The 21,093-nt window shown below is 34.9% G+C and overlaps 1 protein-coding gene across 1 annotated transcript in view; it reads left to right on the top strand.

The window, feature by feature from the left end:
* The first annotated feature begins 3,220 nt into the window (after positions 1–3,220).
* The window catches only part of LOC128669557 (paired mesoderm homeobox protein 2A-like), a 28,892-nt gene continuing 11,019 nt past the window's right edge, over positions 3,221–21,093 (top strand). The window contains exons 1-2 of the mRNA XM_053744462.1: positions 3,221–3,669; positions 12,832–13,028. Of these exons, the coding sequence (XP_053600437.1) occupies positions 3,447–3,669; positions 12,832–13,028 (420 nt within the window). The 5' untranslated portion in view covers positions 3,221–3,446. The remainder of the gene's footprint in view (positions 3,670–12,831; positions 13,029–21,093) is intronic.

Genomic DNA, 21,093 nt, shown 5'->3' with positions numbered 1-21,093 from the left:
CTTACTTTTGAATACACCTAAAAGTAATTTGCTTTGCTTTGCTTAATGTATATATGTACTTATATTGAAAAGTGTAAAGTTAAGAAATACTTTCAAATCTGTTAGCATGTTTATAATAAAGAGTGACTACCTACCTAGTTTTTAAAAAGTGATTTCTTTAAAAAAACTTTGTTACCTATTAATGCTTATTTTTAAATTTGAGTGTGAGTGAGAGTTAAATTAAGTGCAGTCAAAAAAAATACAATTTATAGCATCGCATCATTAGAACAGTTTAGGCTGTCATCCGTTAATTAAAAACAGCAGAAGTCAGGGCCAGGATGCAGTGGCATGTGGCCGAGGGTGCAAATCTAATTAGAAGGGTAGGTGGAAGCACGCCGCCATAACCGACGCATTATCAGATTAGACGACGCTCTTTGGTGCTGCTGCTTCGTGGATGTTTACCCTATTGCCTTACCTTGTACCCCAGTCCTGGCCATCTGAATTGATCAAGGTCGTTGAGTCATTTACTTAATCAAAGAAGAATTTAAGAATATATTGACTAAAAGTTCTAAAAATGTATACATATAACTAAGTATAGAATCGTAAACAACTGCGACTGTGTTGCAGTTGTTTGCGCCCATATCCAGTATATATTATTACTAGCGGCCTGATCTGGCTTCGCTGGTGTTAAACCATAGACTACAAATATAGACCTAAACCTTTCTCAGAAATCAAACTATCTATTGGTGAAAACCGTACAAAAATCCGCCTACTAGTTTATCACGTTCATACAGACAGAATCGACGGGATTCTGTCTGTATGAACGTGATAACTTCAAACTACACTTTGATTTTTGACGATTTGAAGTGTGTCATGACGGTGATGATAGGATATACATGGAATTAGTAGGTACCTACTTCGTACAATGGAGTACCTACAAATTTCATGAGGATATATGAGGTACTCCGTTACGTACCTACTAATTCCAAGGATATATCATAGGAAAGTATTAAGTACGTATACTGACATTGAAATTCATTTTGGCACAAACTCTCTGTACTATTTTACAATTGCTATATGTTTTTTTTTGTAAATGTGCCAAATAAATGGGAATTATTTCTTATTTTTTATGATTACAACCGCAATATCCACCAACAAGCTAATAATGTAATCAAATTTTAACTTGTACCTGTACCAAAGAGAAAACGCTTTGCAGATTACTCTAATATCTCCTCTATTACTAAATGTTAAAAAAATAAAAAATATTTACTTACGTAACTTAAGGCGGTATAATAACTTCCTTCTGGTAAACATAACATAGGTATACAATTTAGATGGTGGAAGTGAGTCGGAAACATCAAACAAACAGTCGTGCGAGTGAAAAACTCCAAGGCAGTTGTTTGATTGCAGGTCGCTAAGTGATCACATATTTTACCGCGGCGACTTTTGTTTTTCATTCGGGAAGCCGAGAAAACAGTAAATACGTACTATTTACATTAAGAGAATTCATGAATTGTACTGCTGTTTGTGCCAGGGGCTGAAACAGGGTAAATAAATGTTCGTAACACAGCGGCGATTTTTTTCTGACACGAAATTATGATTTCCTTTCACGAGTGGGCTGAAATGTGAAATTTTGTTAATATATTGTGGTGAAAAATAATATTATTCGTTTTTTATATTGTAATTTAATCAATTTAGTAACATTTAAATTCTCACACATGTTTATAGAATATATTTCACACATAACGCAATTTCCTTTAGTAGAACGCCACTTTTTATTGTTATATAGAATGTTAAATATTTGTCTGTGTATAGAATGTCTGTGTGTATAATAAATGTTTCCATAAAAATTCCATCGTAATTACAATAAATAATAAATAAGGTCGCGATGGAGCGTGTGGCGTGGAATAACGGCTAAACTCGCGTGGCGCGTGTAGTCACGTCACAAAATATAGACGGCTCACATATGTACCTACCCATGTATGTAACATACATTACAAATGAGCATAGCATAAAAATAAAGATTGAAATTTCAAGAATTCGGCCAACCGCCGCCATCCTGATGTCAAACCTTTTTGAGAATGATATTGTGGCCTATTAGCTGTCAAGGTCCCTTGTTTGTAAGTACAGTGCCGATAAGACTTACGAAAATGGCATTTTAGCAAAAGCTGTTCAGCCTGGTAATACTAAATTTTTTATAGGTCAACAAAATATGCATTCTGAATATGAAAATTGTAGATCTGAAACATTTAATGTGGAACTCTAAAAAAGCGGCTGCACTATAGTGTAATATAGAAGTGATCGTGGAGTCTAAGCGAACCAAATTTATTGATAGTAGAATCTACAGAAGTATGGATGAAAGTCAAAAATATGTATAATTTTTCATATAATAAGTTTAAGTAGTAGTAATACCTAGTTAAGAGGCGAAGAAATAATGATCTTTCTGTTCCCTCTTCATGTTGAATCGAGTTTTCCCGCGAGACCCGCGACGCGCGACTCGCCGCGGGTGCAATATCGAGAATATTTTACGTGTAATTTTCTCATGAACATTCCCTTCGTTGCATTTGCCCCCCGTCGAGCCCAGACTCATACGTTTGAAATACATTCTTGCGCGGACAAAATTAAAATTAATTTCTGATTATTAAATTAAAAGAATTAAAAAACATGAACATTTGAAAATTATGCGTAGTACCATATATTTCAATGTAGATATCTGTAGTTTGGAATTAGTAATTAGGTAAAGTATTCACAAGGCTGTGATTTTACAAATATATTTACATGTATAATAATATATTATTCCATATTATAATGAATGTTTATACGTTGGATAATATTTTTTAAAGTTTTATTTCAGGTCATTAACAGACACGATAATTAAATAGACAATTAGTAAAATTTATTGCTCATTAATTAGTAATATACACACAAAGTTGAGAAAATCGAAGGCTCGTAGGGATGAGTATCTACAGCCATTCATTAAGTGGGTACCTGGATCGTTAATTACGACTTTTTTATTTTTCTCAATGACAAAGGAACTGTCGGCGAAAAGAAAAGTAGACAAGTGTCGTGACACGCACCCCGCACGAGGGGAGCGGAGCGGGGGTGTAGCGAACCAATGAGGGGTGCAGGGCGAGCCGGCGAGTGCGGCCATTGGTCTAACCCCGGGGGTGCGCGCCCCGCCCCGTCCTCGAAGCTCGCCCTTATTGAATTAGGCTTATCATTTGATTTCGAGTGGGGCGAGCGCACGGTCCTCCGCGCCGGGAAAAACTATCGCTTGGATCCGATACCATCTGTAATCGGCATAATTCGATATACTCGCGGCTCATCCAATTATGCGGCTGTGAGCCTCCGCGGGCTCGACAGAAGACGAAGGCGCCGCGCGCGGCGCGCCGCTCCGCGGTCCGAAGCTTTTAAAAATAACGTTAGTTTTTTGGAGCACATGTCAAAGCTGTTGAGATAGCCCAGCGATGGAGTACGGGTACCTGAGCGGCGCGGGCGGCGGGTTCGAGAGCGGCTGCCTGTCGGGCGGCGAGCTGTCCTGGGGCGAGCTGGCCTCGTGCGGGCAGATGTCGCAGGCCGCCTACCGGTACCAGGGCGTGCGCTACCAGCCGCCGCCGCCGCAGTGCGCGCGCCCGCAAGACGCTGCTATGAGAAACCACCATATCTTTCCGCCCTCCATGAATTTACAGCGTAAGTCCCGTTTTACTAGACATTTGGTTAGCCGACGGCAACCAGCTGTCAAACATAGTCGGTGTTTGTTTACATTATAATGTCATCATAAGGAAAGTTATGTATGCCGAATCTCTATCACCTGGGCTTTATCCAGGAATTGCTTCCTTTGCCACAAAGTGCTGTGTGTATCTTTTAAAATTAATAAATAAATAAAGCGAGGGAGCCCAAGTTCAATCGGCTATTACTACATTTCCCATCCAAAATTATTATACTTAGATAAATCCATTATAACAGATTGTTGTTACAAATTAAAAAATTGTGCATAAAAAAGTAGAAAAATAAAAACAAACTACAAACATTATGTTGTTTTCCATCACGACCTGAGGTTCAATAACCGGCTGTATCACGGGAATATACCTATACTCTCTTATTTGAGCATTTTCCCGATTGTTCCCGCAGCCACAAAGCGTCATAACCCAGGATCCATTAAACTAATTGTTGAAACATGAGTATTTTGAGATTATTTCTTATTCCTTTGATTTTAAACCTGTTTTATTTAATAGCATGAAAGTGATGATTAACTCTTTTTTGAAGAGTTACAATAAAAAAATGATACGAATATACAAACAAAACGTATAAAAAAGTCGGTTAAAACCATTGAAGCATCTATCATTAGATCTACAGGCGGCGTCCGTAGCTCCGCTTCGTAGCGTCTGCTACGAAACCGCGTTCAAACCTACAGAGAGAGATCAATATGTCGTAGCTCGTAGCCCGTAGACATTCCTAGAGCACTATTTATGTTTACGTCGACTATATTTTCATATTTATATACTAATGTTATAGGATAGAAAATATTTGTTAGGGTTTATGTTTGTCATATATGTGAGATATTCATTTATTAAATGGGATATCGTTATTTGATTAATCTTGAATTGATGTTTAAAAGACATGATTTGGGAGCAACTATTGACTGTCACTGTTATTTGTATATTGAACTGAACATAAAAACACAAAGGGTTGCATTTAAAGATTCAATCTAAAGGAACTGATTTCAGGAACATAATAGCGAAAGGCATATAATGATGCTTACAAATTCTAGAATCAAACTACCAGTATTGTATCCGTTTAATCCATACATATAATAAAACTGTAAGTGGGCTAGCTATGTATGTACATGAGGGATATTAAAGAAAAATAATTATTGGGGTTTATATAGGCCTAATAGAAGACAAAACAATTTTTGAGAATATTTGTCTGTCTGTATGTTAAAACTACTGAATAGAATTTGATATAGTCTTTACAGTTGTATAGCGAAAGGTCTAACTTAAAATCTGATATAGGTTTCACCGTATCGAACTTATTATCTATAATATATATATATATATATATATATATATATATATATATATATATATATAATATATATATAGCTTATTATCAATAATAATAAGCTATGAACAAACGTACAAAATAAGCGCGGGCAAAAGGTAGTATAATCTCAAAATGTATCTGTAATTCACATTGAAGCGTTGAACGGTCATTTCATAGCTTCTTGATATAATTTGACATGTAACAAATTGATAGACACCATATTACGAAGGTAGGTAAGAGATATGCTATTTTTTTTTAAATTAAAGGTTCTGATTGTTTTATGTAGTCATTAATACACAAAGACAGTTGGAACAAAATTTATGAATTCAATAGAAATTGGAATAAAATCTGTGGATCATGTTGGAATTCATTATGTCATCCGTTGAGCCGCTCGGAAAAATTACACATTTGTTTGGAGACGAGAGTTTCAATCGAGTGGGGCGCCATAGACTAAACAATCTAATATAATAAAATATAATATGTATTACTTGTAAGATACATTGTTTTCATGCAATGGCCAAGTCGATCTATTTATTAAAAACCTTAATATCTTAAGTAATAACTTAAGATAGGTCCCTTAAGTAGGGACTAAATAAATTAATCGACTTGGTATTACATGGATCTCAGAATTTATTACGGTAGAAAGACTGAGCTGCGAGACTTGCGTTTTTTACAGCATGTTTTTGATGGCATTAACTTTTTCTTAAAATATATATACCTGGTACTTTGGTTATCTTTGAAATCTGAAAAACAAAAATAATATGGATTCAATTCAGTTTTAAATCATTTTATATATATTGTATGAACTGAACATTTCAGTTTTGAGCCGACCGCGATGCATGATAAATAAAAAATAAGCCTTTGAAAATAACGCCAAATAATTGAAAATAAATTTTATATATTTAAATTGATGACTATGTTTCTATGTTGGAAGAGAGAAAACTGTATCAAAAATAGTCAAAAAGTAACATTTTCAAAAGATAATTGGATTGACATGGTTACATAAAATAAAATAAGTATATTAATAAATTAAATTACATTTTAAATTGGTTTATTCATTGGGGGGGATATAATGCCACAGATAACAATACGTATTATACATGTTAAGCTTCAAAGGTTTTACATCGGTATTGAATCCTATAATTAAATACTAACATGAAAATTACAGTGTCAATTACAAGCATTTAATTAACATTTATTGGTTAATAGAAAAACTTATCTAACTATTAATTTACTAAATCTACAGCCAAACGACTGCGCTTTTATAAGAAATGCTTATTTTAACGTTTACTGTAAGTTTTGTAGAAAAATTGTGTTTGAAAAATAACTTATGTTCAGTTGTAAACCATCATTTTCAGCCGAGCCACACCACTGCTGGGGCTGGGTTATAGGTTTCACGTTTGTCCCGTCACTTCCTATGGTCTTGTGTCAGCCTCATATATTGCTTTCCCGTTACCCAAAAAATTGTAACCTGATTACCAACTACTCTTTGTTGCTATCTATCTATATATATATATATATATATATATATACATACATACATATACTTATATCAATATTATAGATATTCTTAAATATTATTTAGTAATACAATTTCATATGAAATCATCATGCAACTGAAGATGTTGGCTTGACAGAAACCTTCAGCATTCATCTGTATATTTTTTGATAAAACTCGCCTTGGAAAGTCTGATCGGGAAGTCCATTTATGACTTTCAGTTACTGGTAATGAAATTACGTAGTGACAAAACACACGCAATGAGCAACCCCAAGTTAAGTAAATACTTAAAGAGAATTAAGATTCTTCAAGATTCTTGTTCTCTAATCCTTAAGAAACAGAAATATTTCTTAAGAAATGCAGACGTTTAAGATTGCAGACATTTATTCTTAATTCACGCTTTAAAAGTTTTATTTGTATAATATGTATTATATTGATAATTGTATATTATAATCACTTAAATTTAGTATAGAAAGATTTTATTTTTCATGTATATGGCACTGATTTAACTCATAAAATGAACCAGATTTACCCAACGATATCAGTTATTGAACTAACTTGCTTTTAATAGGTATAGTCATGGTCGGTGTTATTGTGACTTGCTGATTATGTAAAAGAATAATGTGGCTTTTAAAGATACTTAATGAAAGAACAAACAAATGAAGGCACAAGTGAAGAAGTTTTATTAGCACTCCGTTTTAACAACCAGAGAAAAGGCCGTAAAGAAATGTAAGAAAACGGTTAGTAGACCCATAAAAGTAATACAATCAAACTTTTGAAACCAAAACAAGAAGGTGAAATACCTTCTTAAACTTTATCTTTATTGCTTCTGTTCGTAACACCAAAGTGAAACCGTTTTCATTTGGCGTACAAACGGGACGGGAGGTTGCGACGCTCTCTGAACAAAGAGTACTGACTCTGAGGGGGCTTGGGGGAGTGTGCGCGCGGGGGGAGGGCTGCTTGCCGCGTGAGCGATTGCGCCCCTAATTGGCAGCGGCGTCCGCGAGAATCTTAAGGGGAGGACAACGGAGCCCGAGCCTTCTTCGTGTCTTGCGGCTCTCGCCTCGCTTGGACCTCCCCTCTCTGCACCCCTCCCCGCCCACGCAACACAATAACTCACCTAGGGCGGCTCACGTAATCTCGAGTAAGACCGGATTATACCCGTTAATCATGCGGAAATTAATTACAAGTTTGTGTATTAATTGTAGTACAATTACAAGAATTACTGGGTTAGATGATTCGCTTTTGTTTGATTAAGATTGTTCGGTTCCTTACTCCAAGACAGATAGACCATTGTGGTCAGGAAAAGCTATTTATACTTAACCGATTGCAATTTTATACTCAGTAGTAGAATTGTTTATTAAGTTGTTGTTATACCAAAATAAAAAATGCAAGCATTTTTTATACCTTTTTCAACTCAATACTGAAAAGGAAGCTAAATAGTACACCATTTATTTTGGTTAGAGAATCATAGAAACTATTCATATGTTCTTGTACAAATAAATACAGCGCTTTGAACATTTCGACATCGCGACCTCAACTCCCAACATTGAAGGAAAATATATCGTATTCGAGAAAAAACTGTCACATTTTCTTAACTCAAGTATTGTTTGTGTTCCCCAAAATACACAAGATTTGCGCATTACATTGAGAGAAAACAGTTCGGTATCCAAGCCCGATATTGCCATTTCAATTCTCATGTCGCCTTTGTATGCAAGTGGACGGGTTAATTCGATTTGCTGCGAGGACGAGGGCAATATTTTATCGCATCATGTGATCTATTCTGTCCCAGTATAGTATAGTAGAGTGGGCCATAAAAAAGGCAATATCTCACAGTTGAGCTGCGCCGAGCCGCGATCGTAACTCCCACAATGTTACTGCGGCACTCGACAAGGGAACCGACTTTTATTTTTAGGAAAGAAATTATTGTTTTGATCCTAAGGTGAACATTGTACGCGAATATACCCGCAGGCTGTCTAGACTGAATTTACTGATTCAAGTCGCCGAACTAATTGAAGTAGATTTTATTTCGGTTTTATCATTTGATTCAAAAATTAATATTTTTTTATAGATTTTTCAGACTTTTCCGGCGGTCTCATTGCTCTAGAATTATTTACTTTGATGCTTTAATTAGAGACGTAGATGTTGCTCCTCATCTTTATTCGTCGTTAGCTTTAAATAAAAAAGAAAGATTAACTTTAACTTAGTTCAAAGCCTTATTATACTACATTCAGTATTCCGTTGTGTTATTTTTATGATTGAGTCGGAAGTCGTTCCCTTTACTGCTGCCATTACGCAAATTTACCCACATGTTTATTCGCAATATAAAATATATTGCTGTTGTACATTAGAGGCTCTAGTATTTTATGCTTTCAATAATATTAGATATTTATTACTGTAAGTATACATATTTACTTCTCAGACATAAGTAACACAATATATGTAAATACGTAAAGAATTAATACATAATACTGTTATCACATTATATTGGGGAATAAAAGTTTATCCTGAGCCTCTGGTAGGTATTAGCAACGAGATTTATACTTGTACTTACGTACGAATATAATTAAGTTATTAGGTCAAAACAAGTCTCATAAACATCTAAAAGGACCCTTCACGAGATTACGACGTTTGTACCATATCCTACTTAACATTTGTAACAAAATCAAAGAAATTGTCTTACTCTGATCATTTCAATGGAAAATCATAAATTATTAACATTGCAAAGAAAGTTGTTGTTTGCGTTTACATGTCATGACAACGACACTCGCCCATGAGGAATATGACTATAGAAGAAGTCATTACTAGCCAATCCCGTTTGTCTATTCCACAAAACGACTACAGAGCAGTAAGAAAGTCTCAGTAAGCTTCATTAATCTGAGCTAAACCCTTCCGCGGTGTTCGCGCAATATGGCGATGACGCGCCGACATCCCTGCATTATGGATGCCGGAAAACTTCGTGCGTGACGCGAGAAAAATGAACCACCGCCGCTTCAGATGGATTGCGATACAATTTACTGGGAACAGAGCCGAAAGCTAGATCCTTTATGTAAAAACACATCGTTTGTCATTTTAGTTGCGAATAGGCGCTTTCGTTATTACAGATTCCTTTGACTGACATTACAGTGCCATTTTTTGCAGAAAATTTACACATAATATCAACATTAGTATCCTTATGTTGTAAGCAATGGATATTATAACTGAAATCAGAAACATAATCAAATATAAACTTTACCCAGCAACTGATATCGTTTTCTATTTTCAGTCAACATATAGACATTACATTGAAAAATATATAATTGAAGATTGAATAGTATTTAATTGCCTCTCCAACGAACACGTATATATACCATAGCGCCCTTCAAGCAGTCTCGCCATCAAGTAATTACCCAAAGTCTCTAAGGATACAGGGGGGTACATGGGGAGGGGTACGGGGGCCACGGATCATATCACCTGTGAATTAATCGCTCTCTGACGATTCATTAGTGCCACGTGTTCGCGTAAGCTTGTGAAGCACGTGACTAAGCCTGTTTAGATTTACGTGGTGTAAATTTTGATAGATAAATTGGGTTTCAAGTATCTTAATAATAACTATTAAATGATTAAATACTATTTCGTATTCATGATGAAAACTCTGGTCCAAGATTTGTTAGTTAGTACTTAGTTTCTTTCTTTATCCAAATTGTGATAAAGTAACAAAAGTGAAATCAAGCGATAGAACGCGAAACGAATGATCATAAAGTTTCCTTGTTCACCTCTGAATCGTAAAAGAATTCAACTTTAAAAGGAAACGTTCGCACCCGAGCCTATAAAATATAAGCTTGCAATAACAATGAGCGGCCGACCCGCGCGCTGCAAACCCAAATTAAACATCTTATGAACAGAAACATCTTGGCGAGATCCTCTTCATTAGGTCCCGCAAATTGCGCGGGGTTCGGCGGGGGAGCGGGGAGGGGCAGTGACACGGTTTCCCCGTCTCCCGCACCCCGAGGCCTCTATTAATAATGCAAATGAGACCGCAGCTTGGCCAAGAAGCGCTGCGATTAATTCCGGTTCATTTGAGGTAATTGTCGCAACGCACGCGGTCTGTGGTGTGCCGCTGGTTGGCGCGTCTGTGTCCGGTCTACGCCTTTAATGCTTATTGTTATGTGCGGCGGCATGGCAGGTCTTATTTTGTAAACCTTGCTAACTCAACCAGAATTAACTTTAACTGAGAAATATATTCTTAATTGAAATTTTATTAATAAATCTCTTTGGATTTATATTAATTAAAAAAGACTATAAATAAGACTAATTAACATATCTCTAATCCGATCCTAGATATCGTATGAACATAAACAGTTAGTGAAATAGTTAATGATCGTGACGTTTGAACTTGCAATACATATAAAAGTGGAGAAATAAAAGTCGGCCCGTAGCACTGGCTACGCCGTAGCACCGCTACGAGCTACGATCGATACATAAGCCACGCGACAGCACAAGTTACGAGTTTTTGTGGCTTCCCGTGAGATATTCAGTTGCATGTACATTTGTTACATTGCAATAGGTACACGAATCTTATGGATGTATAAATAAAACAATGTTATATACACGTTTATTTCCATAGCTTTGTCATTCTTAAATCACTCCTTTGCAATTTTCATAGTTTTTGTAAACAAGATATTTAGTAGTTAGTGTTATTTTTTTTATTCTTTTTATATATTTTCCTTTAGATATTGTGGTGATGGAATATATTGTTTATTTTTTCTAAAATTGGTGTTAGAACATAAATATATAACCCATGCAGAACCCATTGTGTTATTCTACTTTCTTTTCGAGTGCGTTATTGCTAACGCTGGTATAAGATTTTATTCTAGTCGCCTAAAGATCTGACATGACTTTTACGATTACCTACCGACGTGTAGCAGTAAGTAGTCGCATCAACATGAGTGAACTTAAATTTTCAATGTATATATAGGTATATAATATATTTGTGAAATAAATAATATATTTCTAAAGAGTAATAAATATATAAATAATATATCTCTAAACTCCCAATAATTTATATTACTTGCATGAGATGCAATAATACTTACATGACTTACATGATAAAACGTTAATACATAACGTTTTCTCATGCAAGTGTTATTTTTTAAAATGTTTTAAATAATAACACTTATATGCATAAACATATTTTATTGTTAAATATATTATTTTCTAAATAAGAAAATTGTTACATAACCAGCAACTAAATTAACATTAATATCTGGATATTATTGTTAATTTAGTTGCTAATTATATACACGTTAATACATAACATTTTCTCATGCAAGTGTTATTATTTAAAACATATAAAAATATTTTATTGTTAAATATATTATTTTCCAAATAAGAAAATTGTTATATAATCAGCAACTAAATGAACATTAATATCCATAACAAAAATTATTATATCTAAAATTAATTTAAATGCAATAAGCATTGAACAAAATGTAACAGTCTTACAAAGTTAGCAAGAACGTTAGGTAAATGAGAAGTAGGTATAATCTGGCTATTTCACTGGTAGGTGTCTGTGGTAGGTATAGAGGGTGAGGGTGAAAGGGAGACAAAAATGGCGCTTGTGTACGCAGAGCCTGCATCGTCCGGAGAATGGTTTGTTTTACTGAAGCCGGTGATGTTATAAAAAGGATTTTTAATTAAAATCATTGGGCGCTTTTCATTTTCAACTTTGTTTTTTAAAATTAAAATTTTGTTATGTTATCAGAATCAGCATCATATTATTCATACAAACACTTGTATATATGAATGATTATTATTATTATATAGTAAAGAAGTTGTTTGATTCACAGAGAGTAAATAATCTTTATTTCGATGTTGCAAATTTTATTACACACAATATTTAGAGCAGAAATATTAGTCAGAAATACAAAAATATCCTTAAATATATTTAGACTAAGATCTGTGTTGCGTAATTTTAAATATTGTATCTTTGACATTGATATAATTTAATACATAGAAGTGTGGAAATAAAAATACTGCTACGTCCTAGCTACGCCCCTACGGACTAAAAAATAAAACTATTTTGTGACTCGAGTAGTGTCAGCTAAAGGGTTTAAAATTACTTTTAAACATTCCTGAACGTAAATAGATTTACATCCAGTATTTTTTCTTATTTTTTTGCGATGAACCTATCTATATATGATCAGATATTTTGTGAAGAAAATGCTTTGTTTTGAAATTGGGAAATAACATAATATCTCACTAACCCATCCCTGTTAGTGAGAATCAATCTAAATAAACCAAAACTCAAAATTGAATAATTTGTTACACAGCCGGCCTCCCCTACAAAGTGTACGGCAGTCACGAAGGCTCGCTGACGGAGAAGCGGAAGCAGCGTCGGATCCGGACCACCTTCACCTCGGCCCAGCTCAAGGAGCTGGAGCGCGCCTTCCAGGAGACCCACTACCCCGACATCTACACGCGAGAGGAGATCGCCATGAAAATCGACCTCACTGAGGCGAGGGTCCAGGTAACTATATTATGTTCACGATTTTTTTTCGGCATAGTTTTTACACACGCTGCACACTAGCGTCACTATCAAATATTTATGCGTCTTTTGAAAGATCTTTATATTTAGAATTGGGATAGACCCTGGTTATTTCTAGTTTTTGCTGTTATTTACTTCTTGTTGAGTCAAACAGTAAGTTTGCTTTGTAAAGAAAACGTCATTTAATTTTGGTCTTATATTTAGAACGTCTATTAACGCTTCTTGAAGAGCGGTAACAAAAAAGTGCTTAATCTTATAATCAATTCCACTTATTTTACACGAAGCTCATAAGAAGAACGATTCGGCTGAATTATTTACGGGCGGAGTTGTTCCCAAAAAAAGCGTTATTTTCCCGCGCCGTCCGTCACATTTCCAGAGTCCAATTAGTGTCCAGTAATTCGGCGGCGGCTGACGGGAGACTACGTAAAAAAACCAAACAATTCGCGGTTAGCTCTAGTTAATTTCATAATAGGCGCTCATTTTTATGTGAGCCGGGCGCGCGACGTGTGCTCTTGTTGAATGTTTAATGCAATCCAGAATCTCCCCGCTCTCTATAGTTATCTGATCACGTATAAAGCTACAGGCGACCCGAAGTGACTCGGAGACTTATCTCATATTCTGGAACGACGCCCCCGACGCCACCAGCGTCTTATTGTTTTCATTGATGCAACCTCACTATTCTGTTATGATCCTTTTTCATATTTTAAGTTTACTGAAATATTTATCATTAGTTGAATAAATGCTACGCATTTTCACATGTTTATGACGTTTTTACGAAATTATTCATAAAGGAGTTAATAAAGGCGAAGTTGCAGGCAAATAAAAAGCACAACATTCTATACATAACGCATAGTTATGTAATATGGTAAAGTTCCAATTTCCACATTAACAGTTACCTGTGTAAACAAAATAATCGTGATATTACACAGGCGGGTGGCGCCCCCTCATTACGTTAAAAAGTGTGTATCGGAATGGCGGGATCATAAATACTGCGCGCGGTCGCGTAACTCAGCACAGCGCGACGCCTGATAATTAAAACTCGCTGCGAAATACAAAACATGTAGGTACGATTAAAACAAATGCATAAATGGCGTTGTTCAACGTGTTGTATGATATACGGCTCGCCGATGATATAAATGTGCACACGGCGTGATTTGTGAATAGAGGAGTTTGTGTGAATTTGATTATAACTCCTCTATTCAAGTTTTGTTAAATTGACCTTAGTCACACGAATAAGGTCAATTTAACATATAGTTCTAAACAACTATAGTAATAACGAGCAGCAATAGAAGGCAGTTTTAGGATAATCACGTTCAAGCAACCTTGTAATCATTTCATTGATTACCTTCCGGTTCTTTTAATTCTCTTCTGTCACAAAATATTGGTCATATATCTAATTATCTACGTTTTCTTCAATTGTCATAATATGAAATAAAAAATGTACTTTTCGTCATATAACCTAGTCATATAACCATTGCTTTTAATGTATAAAATAATAAAGGAATTTGAATATATACTTAGATAGGTACGTAAAAGTAATTGAGTGTAAATACCTACCCCGTTAGAAGCGGCGAGGGGAGACCACACTCGCCTTTCAATTATTAATATTCATTCCCCAAATTTCACTTTACATTCGGATGGCGAATTTTCCTGTGTCGACGGATGAAATGATTCAGCTTTGTTTCTTTTTTCCTGACATGTCTTTTTTGGTTTTTGAAATACTCAATTAATAAAAAATGTAAAGTATTTTATTTTAGACATATAACTTGATCTCTTGATTTTAGATTTAATTCTTTTGTTATATACTTAAAACTACAACATAAAGAAAAATACATTTTTTATAACAACAAACGATATACTTTTTGTTAACCCATAGGTATTATCACTAAAATATTGAACTCAAATCGATTTCAGAAACAAATAAAATTGACATATCATGTTTTCCAACTGTTCTTAAATGCTATTCAAATTAGAGATGCAGCGTGGGGGCGCAGGGCGCAACAGTTCGTAGCAAAAGCAGGTTCACTATTTGCTGTGGACGGTCGCAAAACGCCGGCCACCTGCCGCCACGAGCAAAAGAAATCACTTGAAAAATGACCAGCTGCTTTTTAATACACAGCGTATTTTTTGTGCGCCACGTTGTCATAGGGATAGGGCAATTTAATCCATCACGCGAATGCACGGCACCATCCCAGTCGATAAATTCTGCATTATCACGACTTTCTGCTTTTATTGTTATCTGAATGTGGAGATTAGTTCTAGTTATATTTTTTTGCACAGAAATAATGACGATGCAAGACAAATTTCTTTATTTTTTTGTTTATTTTTATGTAGACGCTGATTAAAAGTGTGAGTTTTGCTATGAGTCGTAGAGGAGCTAGGAACAGTCATTCAATTGACTGAAGGAATGACAGGAGCTTTTAAAGCAAGGTGTTACTAATAAATCAGAATATGTGTATTAAATTTATATTAATATACCGATTTACTAAATCTGCTAACAAAAAAGTCAAAGTACCGATTCACATAAGACGAAAGAATCTAATTTAAAACTAAGAGTATTATCGATCAATTACTTATTATTATTTAACTATTGATTCATAAATCCTTTTGTATTTTTTGGTCTCCGGTTGAGTCATAAAATATGTAATCCTATTGTGGGTATGATTAGCAGTGGAATTCTGGGCAGGCGCGTCCCTTGAGACACAGGTTCAAGATGTAAGATCGAGAGCTGGATTGACATTTTGCTGGTCTCCGGCGGCGGCGTGTCAATCTTTATTGCGCGGGAGCAGCCGTCACGTGGCCGCAGTGACCGCCCGATGCAATAACAATGAGTTTGGAACCCCACGTGACGTCATAAAACGTCATTTTTGCGTGCACTCGCCGAGCTCTGGAGGAATTTAATATGTATTGTTCTTTAATATGTGTTGTTTCACAAATACTTTTCTTCATTTACAGTTTGAAATTTTTTAGTTGTTACATGTTTATAGTTGACGTGGAATCGGAAAATTTTATCACTTTCTACCTGTTTTTATTTAAACAATGAATCGCTATCCTCCTGTATTTTCTAAATGAAAAGGCTATCTGATTATGTCTATGTTATTCATTTACATTAATTATTTAGATCGCTTATCTGATCTCGGGGCAGTGTCCGTCTCCCTCATGGTCATTGCTCGGAAAATGATTGTCTATGGGCAGCGAGTGACAGTGGACTCGCGCCGTTAAGTGATTGCTTAATCTACTCGCCCATAACCGCCGGCAATCAACGCGATTAACTAAGGGTTAGCATTAAACCTTTCCATTACACCGCCTTTATTGTTTCCATCGGGTTTTCGGGTTTGGTTATTGATTTTAATTCTGTCGACGTTGAGAAAAGTAACATTATGGCTTACTTCGGTTGATAAATCTTTGATAATTTAATCAATCAATTTAATTTAATCAATATCAATATAATTATTTACTTATACCATAATTTCAGCTATGGAAATAGTAAATTATATATATCTTTTACAATAGTTGGCTAATTTTAAAACTTGGAGCTGAAAGTTTAGATGTCTTTATTACACACAGTACATAAAAACTGCCAATAATAAAAAATACTCGAATTAAAGAAGTTTCAAAAACTTGATTATCCAATGTAGTACAGTACCTAATGTACTACTTTGGATACGTTATACAACACCCACCCTCAACAACAAAAAATAACTTCACCATTAATTTCGCCTGGTTTATTATCCAAACAATAACAATATTACGGTGTCTTAACGACTCGCGCTGCAATTCAAACACACAATTACTGTTTTCATTCCCCATTCGTGCGCAGTGACAATAGACAAGTGCGTCTAATCGGATGGTTTGATAGGACGACTAGTGAGCGTGCCCGCCGCGAGCCCGTCGCGTGCCCGTCGCGTGCCGACCACCTGCGCGCCACTCCATGAATCTAGCAATTTTATACTAACACCCCGATCCCAACTACGACTTGTTTATTTGTTTAATGTTGCTACAATGACATAGTTATCTCACCTAAAAATATTGACAAAAATACGAAAACATCGGTGTACATTTACACTTTTTGGGTAGGTAATGTTAATCTTAAGACCGGACGAAATAAATTCAAAAAATAAACTCAAAACCTAAGGAAATTGAGTGATGCATTTATCATTTATATCAAACGGTGTGATCATAATTTTTTTAGCTTGTTATTTAACATCCTAAATCAAATATTTTAAACCTTAAAGTACATGTGTACACGCATATAATGTATGTCATATATGTCGTTTAAATAATTTAGTATATTCTTGCTTAGTACAAGAATATACTAAATTAGATATAAATAAGTAAATATATTGTATATCTTGCGGTATACTTAACTATTACAAGAGTATAATAACCACTTCACAATGATAACTTTTCATGCGTCAGCGCGGATTAAAGGGCGTGACGTGGGACACGGACCTAATAAGGTCGATATCGTCGGACGAGCATGTCGGATCGCGCCGTGGGAAGCGTGCGAGTGCGCGCCCGTCCCGTGGGATTATCTGATAATTCGTCGCGATTAGACGATTAACATCTTAATAATAATTTTGGTATGGATGTCACTAGCCCTAATATCTCAGATCATAGTTGATTAGATATTCTCACGGATCTATTCTCTAGTTCTTCAGTTCTATGTCAAAGTGGTGATTGTTATAGTGACAAATGGTTTTATTTACTCGATGTCAATTGAATTTGACAAGATGTCAAAAAATATTAAAATTGAAATGTTTACATAACTGTTTTCATTTATTCATAACTCTTCATAGAAATGGGAATAAACTAATGCAAATAACATGAAAGTAAAATGATACACAATCGTCATTGAAATTGCATTTCCAAATAATCTAATAAAGCAGTATTTTTGCATGAAACGCCATCGCTCTTCTTTAGTTATTCACGATAAAGAAGTGCAAATCGTAGCAAGCACTTAAAGTGATTAAAAGTAGAGCGAGGTTGCGCGTCGGGGGGCCACGGGCTACGACGCTACGAGCTACGAAATGTGCTCTACGAAGTCTTATATCATTGCAAAATTAAACTGTGTTTCTATTCGTTTTATTAATGTGTGTTAGAAAATGAAAGACATAGTGAGGTTATATCATTCTTAAATAGAAAACTTGTAATATTATACGTAAAAAGGTAATTCAAGTAATGGGAGTAATTGGCATCGCAAAAAGGGTACATTAAGAAATAATGTGGTAGTCATAACAGCATCTGATGTGATTGTATCCTTACAATAATTGTAATCGTGAGAATCTGTGACTCCGCGGTTCTCATATTAACAGGTCCCATAGGTGGACTCGCCCTCCTCCAACATATTCACGAATTTTATGTCAACGAAATATTATTCAAGTAATATATTAGTATTTTGCAACAGCGATAGTGATAAATAAATCTCTTCTTCTCCCTCCCGGTGATTTTTATATTTTTGTCTCTGTCGGAGGACCCTTTAGTTAGGAGTCTCTCATGCAATTATTTTTCATTTAGCGAGGTACTTGTTGTGGGTCTCGAGGGATGTCGCGGGATCAAGTGCATTATAGTCGCGAATTGAAACTGTTGTTTGAATGTGAGAAAATTGTTTCGTGGTGTGTCGCGACTTGGGAATTGTAATTCGGATTTTCTCATGATTCTAGGCCGGGGGTGCGACTATTTGCGACATTTTTATTGATATCGTCAGCCAGCAAACAGAGTCTTGTAAACATTATTTAATTCAACGGATCAGAATATTCATACATGTTACTATTGGCTATATTGTAACTGTTAAGATTTTAAATTTTTGTGTTTTGACACAACAAAACACATTTTTTTTGTGCACGTGCAGTTAAGTTATAAATCCACTTAGCCAAGGTCAGTTAATTTATTTTTATAGAATACTTGAGATCAAATAAAAATGTATAACATCCCGCAAACAACGAACAATTTTGCAATATCACATCAATAATACATACATAAAAATAATACAAAACGTTAGCAAAAAGTTAAGCCATTACTACAGAAATAGCAGGTTCATCATTGTCGTTTTGTCAGCCGGCGTCAAAGCTGAGCTACGAATGCCGCAATGGAGTGCGCGTCACCACGTCACAATATCAACCGTGTCAGTATTTACATGTGGGTTCTACTCAAGCGAAATGTCGCCGATATTTTTTTCACACCATTCCCCGATGAAGATTATAATTTTATGATGTTTATATGTATTATTTATGTACCTATATTAATTATAAAAGTAAGTTTTTTGCTGTTTAAGTTTACAGTTTTAATTAAAGTAAGCTGTATATTTGAATAATTACAATTTCTGAATATAAGTTAATGTTAATAACAGCAGATAAAAATCAACTTGTGGCACGACGCGCTCGGGCATCGCGTCGTATAGTATAACGTCGTTCAGTGAGGACGTCGGGACAATGGGGAACATAGGCGCGCCGTCACTTGCGATGAGAAGCGCACAATGTATGGGTATCATAACCGGAGCCGCCTCGCATGTGGGGAAATATAGGATTTTGTTATGATTTATCAACATGACTTGCTCTTTTGGTCAGATATATCAATTTCTAACCAATTCTGCATATGTACAGAGTAATCTTTATACTGCATTAATAATTGTTTTATACAGTTAGTTAATATGGTCTAGAACTTATAATTTAAAAATTTGATTTTATTTTATTATTAATTTAAAGATTTGGGATGTAGTTTATCTAAAATTAGTTGTAAAGTTATAAAATAAATAACTAACTAATTATTTAACCTTTGTTAAAATAAAGATTTCTTCTCTTTACTTCACACAATATAACTTAAATGTTAAATGCCTGTAAACCCCACATTTGGCCAAGTCGTTAGGCAAGTGCTATTTCTCTCGCACGGTCAATTTACCCTGCGTGGAGCTAGTCTGTACATTAATCGCAGTTTATGATATGGCAACACTTTCACTAGCCATTGTCATATTCGTTCATTAATAAATGATTTTTAATTTTATTTATTTATTTCCATACAAAAAAAGTGTTTATATGCGTTTAAAAATTCCTAAGTTGATATTAGAAACCTTTATTAAAAAATAAGAATAAAATAATAAAAAATCCATGGATTTATGACAATGGCCCAGTTTATATTTTTCTTTTATCTATGGACCCAGTGACATACTGTGACATCACAATATTGGAATCTAAAAGCATTCCTAATATACTTAATCGAAACATAAAAATAGTAATTCACGTAATTATTGAAACTGATGAGTGAAATTGACATTTATTTATCGTGTGTAGTTTATGTAAAAACCTAAACATTTAATATAATAGTTAATTTTTTTTTATTTGTAATTCGAATATTTTATCCTCTCCCAACTAACATCATAAATGCGAAAGCGTGTTTGTTTGTTACCTATTCACGCGCAAAAGCGGCAAAAGGTAGTTAGTTAATATACTTTTTTGTTTTAATATTATCCGAAATTAATTACTATCATATAACGAATCAAATCAAATCCCGAATAGATAGATTTATTCAGAAACATCTGTCGATCGTTATCGGGAATTTGTCCTGTCGCGTGCAGTGATCTGCTGATGCTGATTACCACTCATTGTTTCCAGGAAGCGTCCTAGCGATCGCTGATCACGGTGATTCGTCAAAATCGATTCAAATCTGTTCCATTTTTAATTGTACGATTTATGTGGTTCGTAGGGAAGTGCCAACCTTATGGTTTTCGGATGATTTATCGGTTTAAATGTCAAATTTCGAAATGCGAATGAAGCCAGATAGGATACGTGATATAATAATACATGAAACATTGTGTATTACTTTTTTAGTAGACATCGATAAGTATGATTTGAAGCCATGCTTTATAATATTTACCTCATTTCAAAATCAATATTTATTATACTTACTTTGGGTGTCAAAGCCTCTAAAACATAACGTAAGGATGAATGGTCGTATAATTTTCTATCTACTAGGTGTTACGGAGCTGAGTTCAAATGTTTCTTTAGAATTTCATTGACAACTTACAGATTCACCAATCTATCACGAAACTTAT

This window comes from Plodia interpunctella, chromosome 4 (genome assembly GCF_027563975.2).
Source record: "Plodia interpunctella isolate USDA-ARS_2022_Savannah chromosome 4, ilPloInte3.2, whole genome shotgun sequence".
Taxonomy (NCBI): Eukaryota; Metazoa; Arthropoda; class Insecta; order Lepidoptera; family Pyralidae; genus Plodia; species Plodia interpunctella.
Note: the sequence above shows the minus strand (reverse complement) of the source record. Positions and strands in the feature narration are given on the sequence as shown.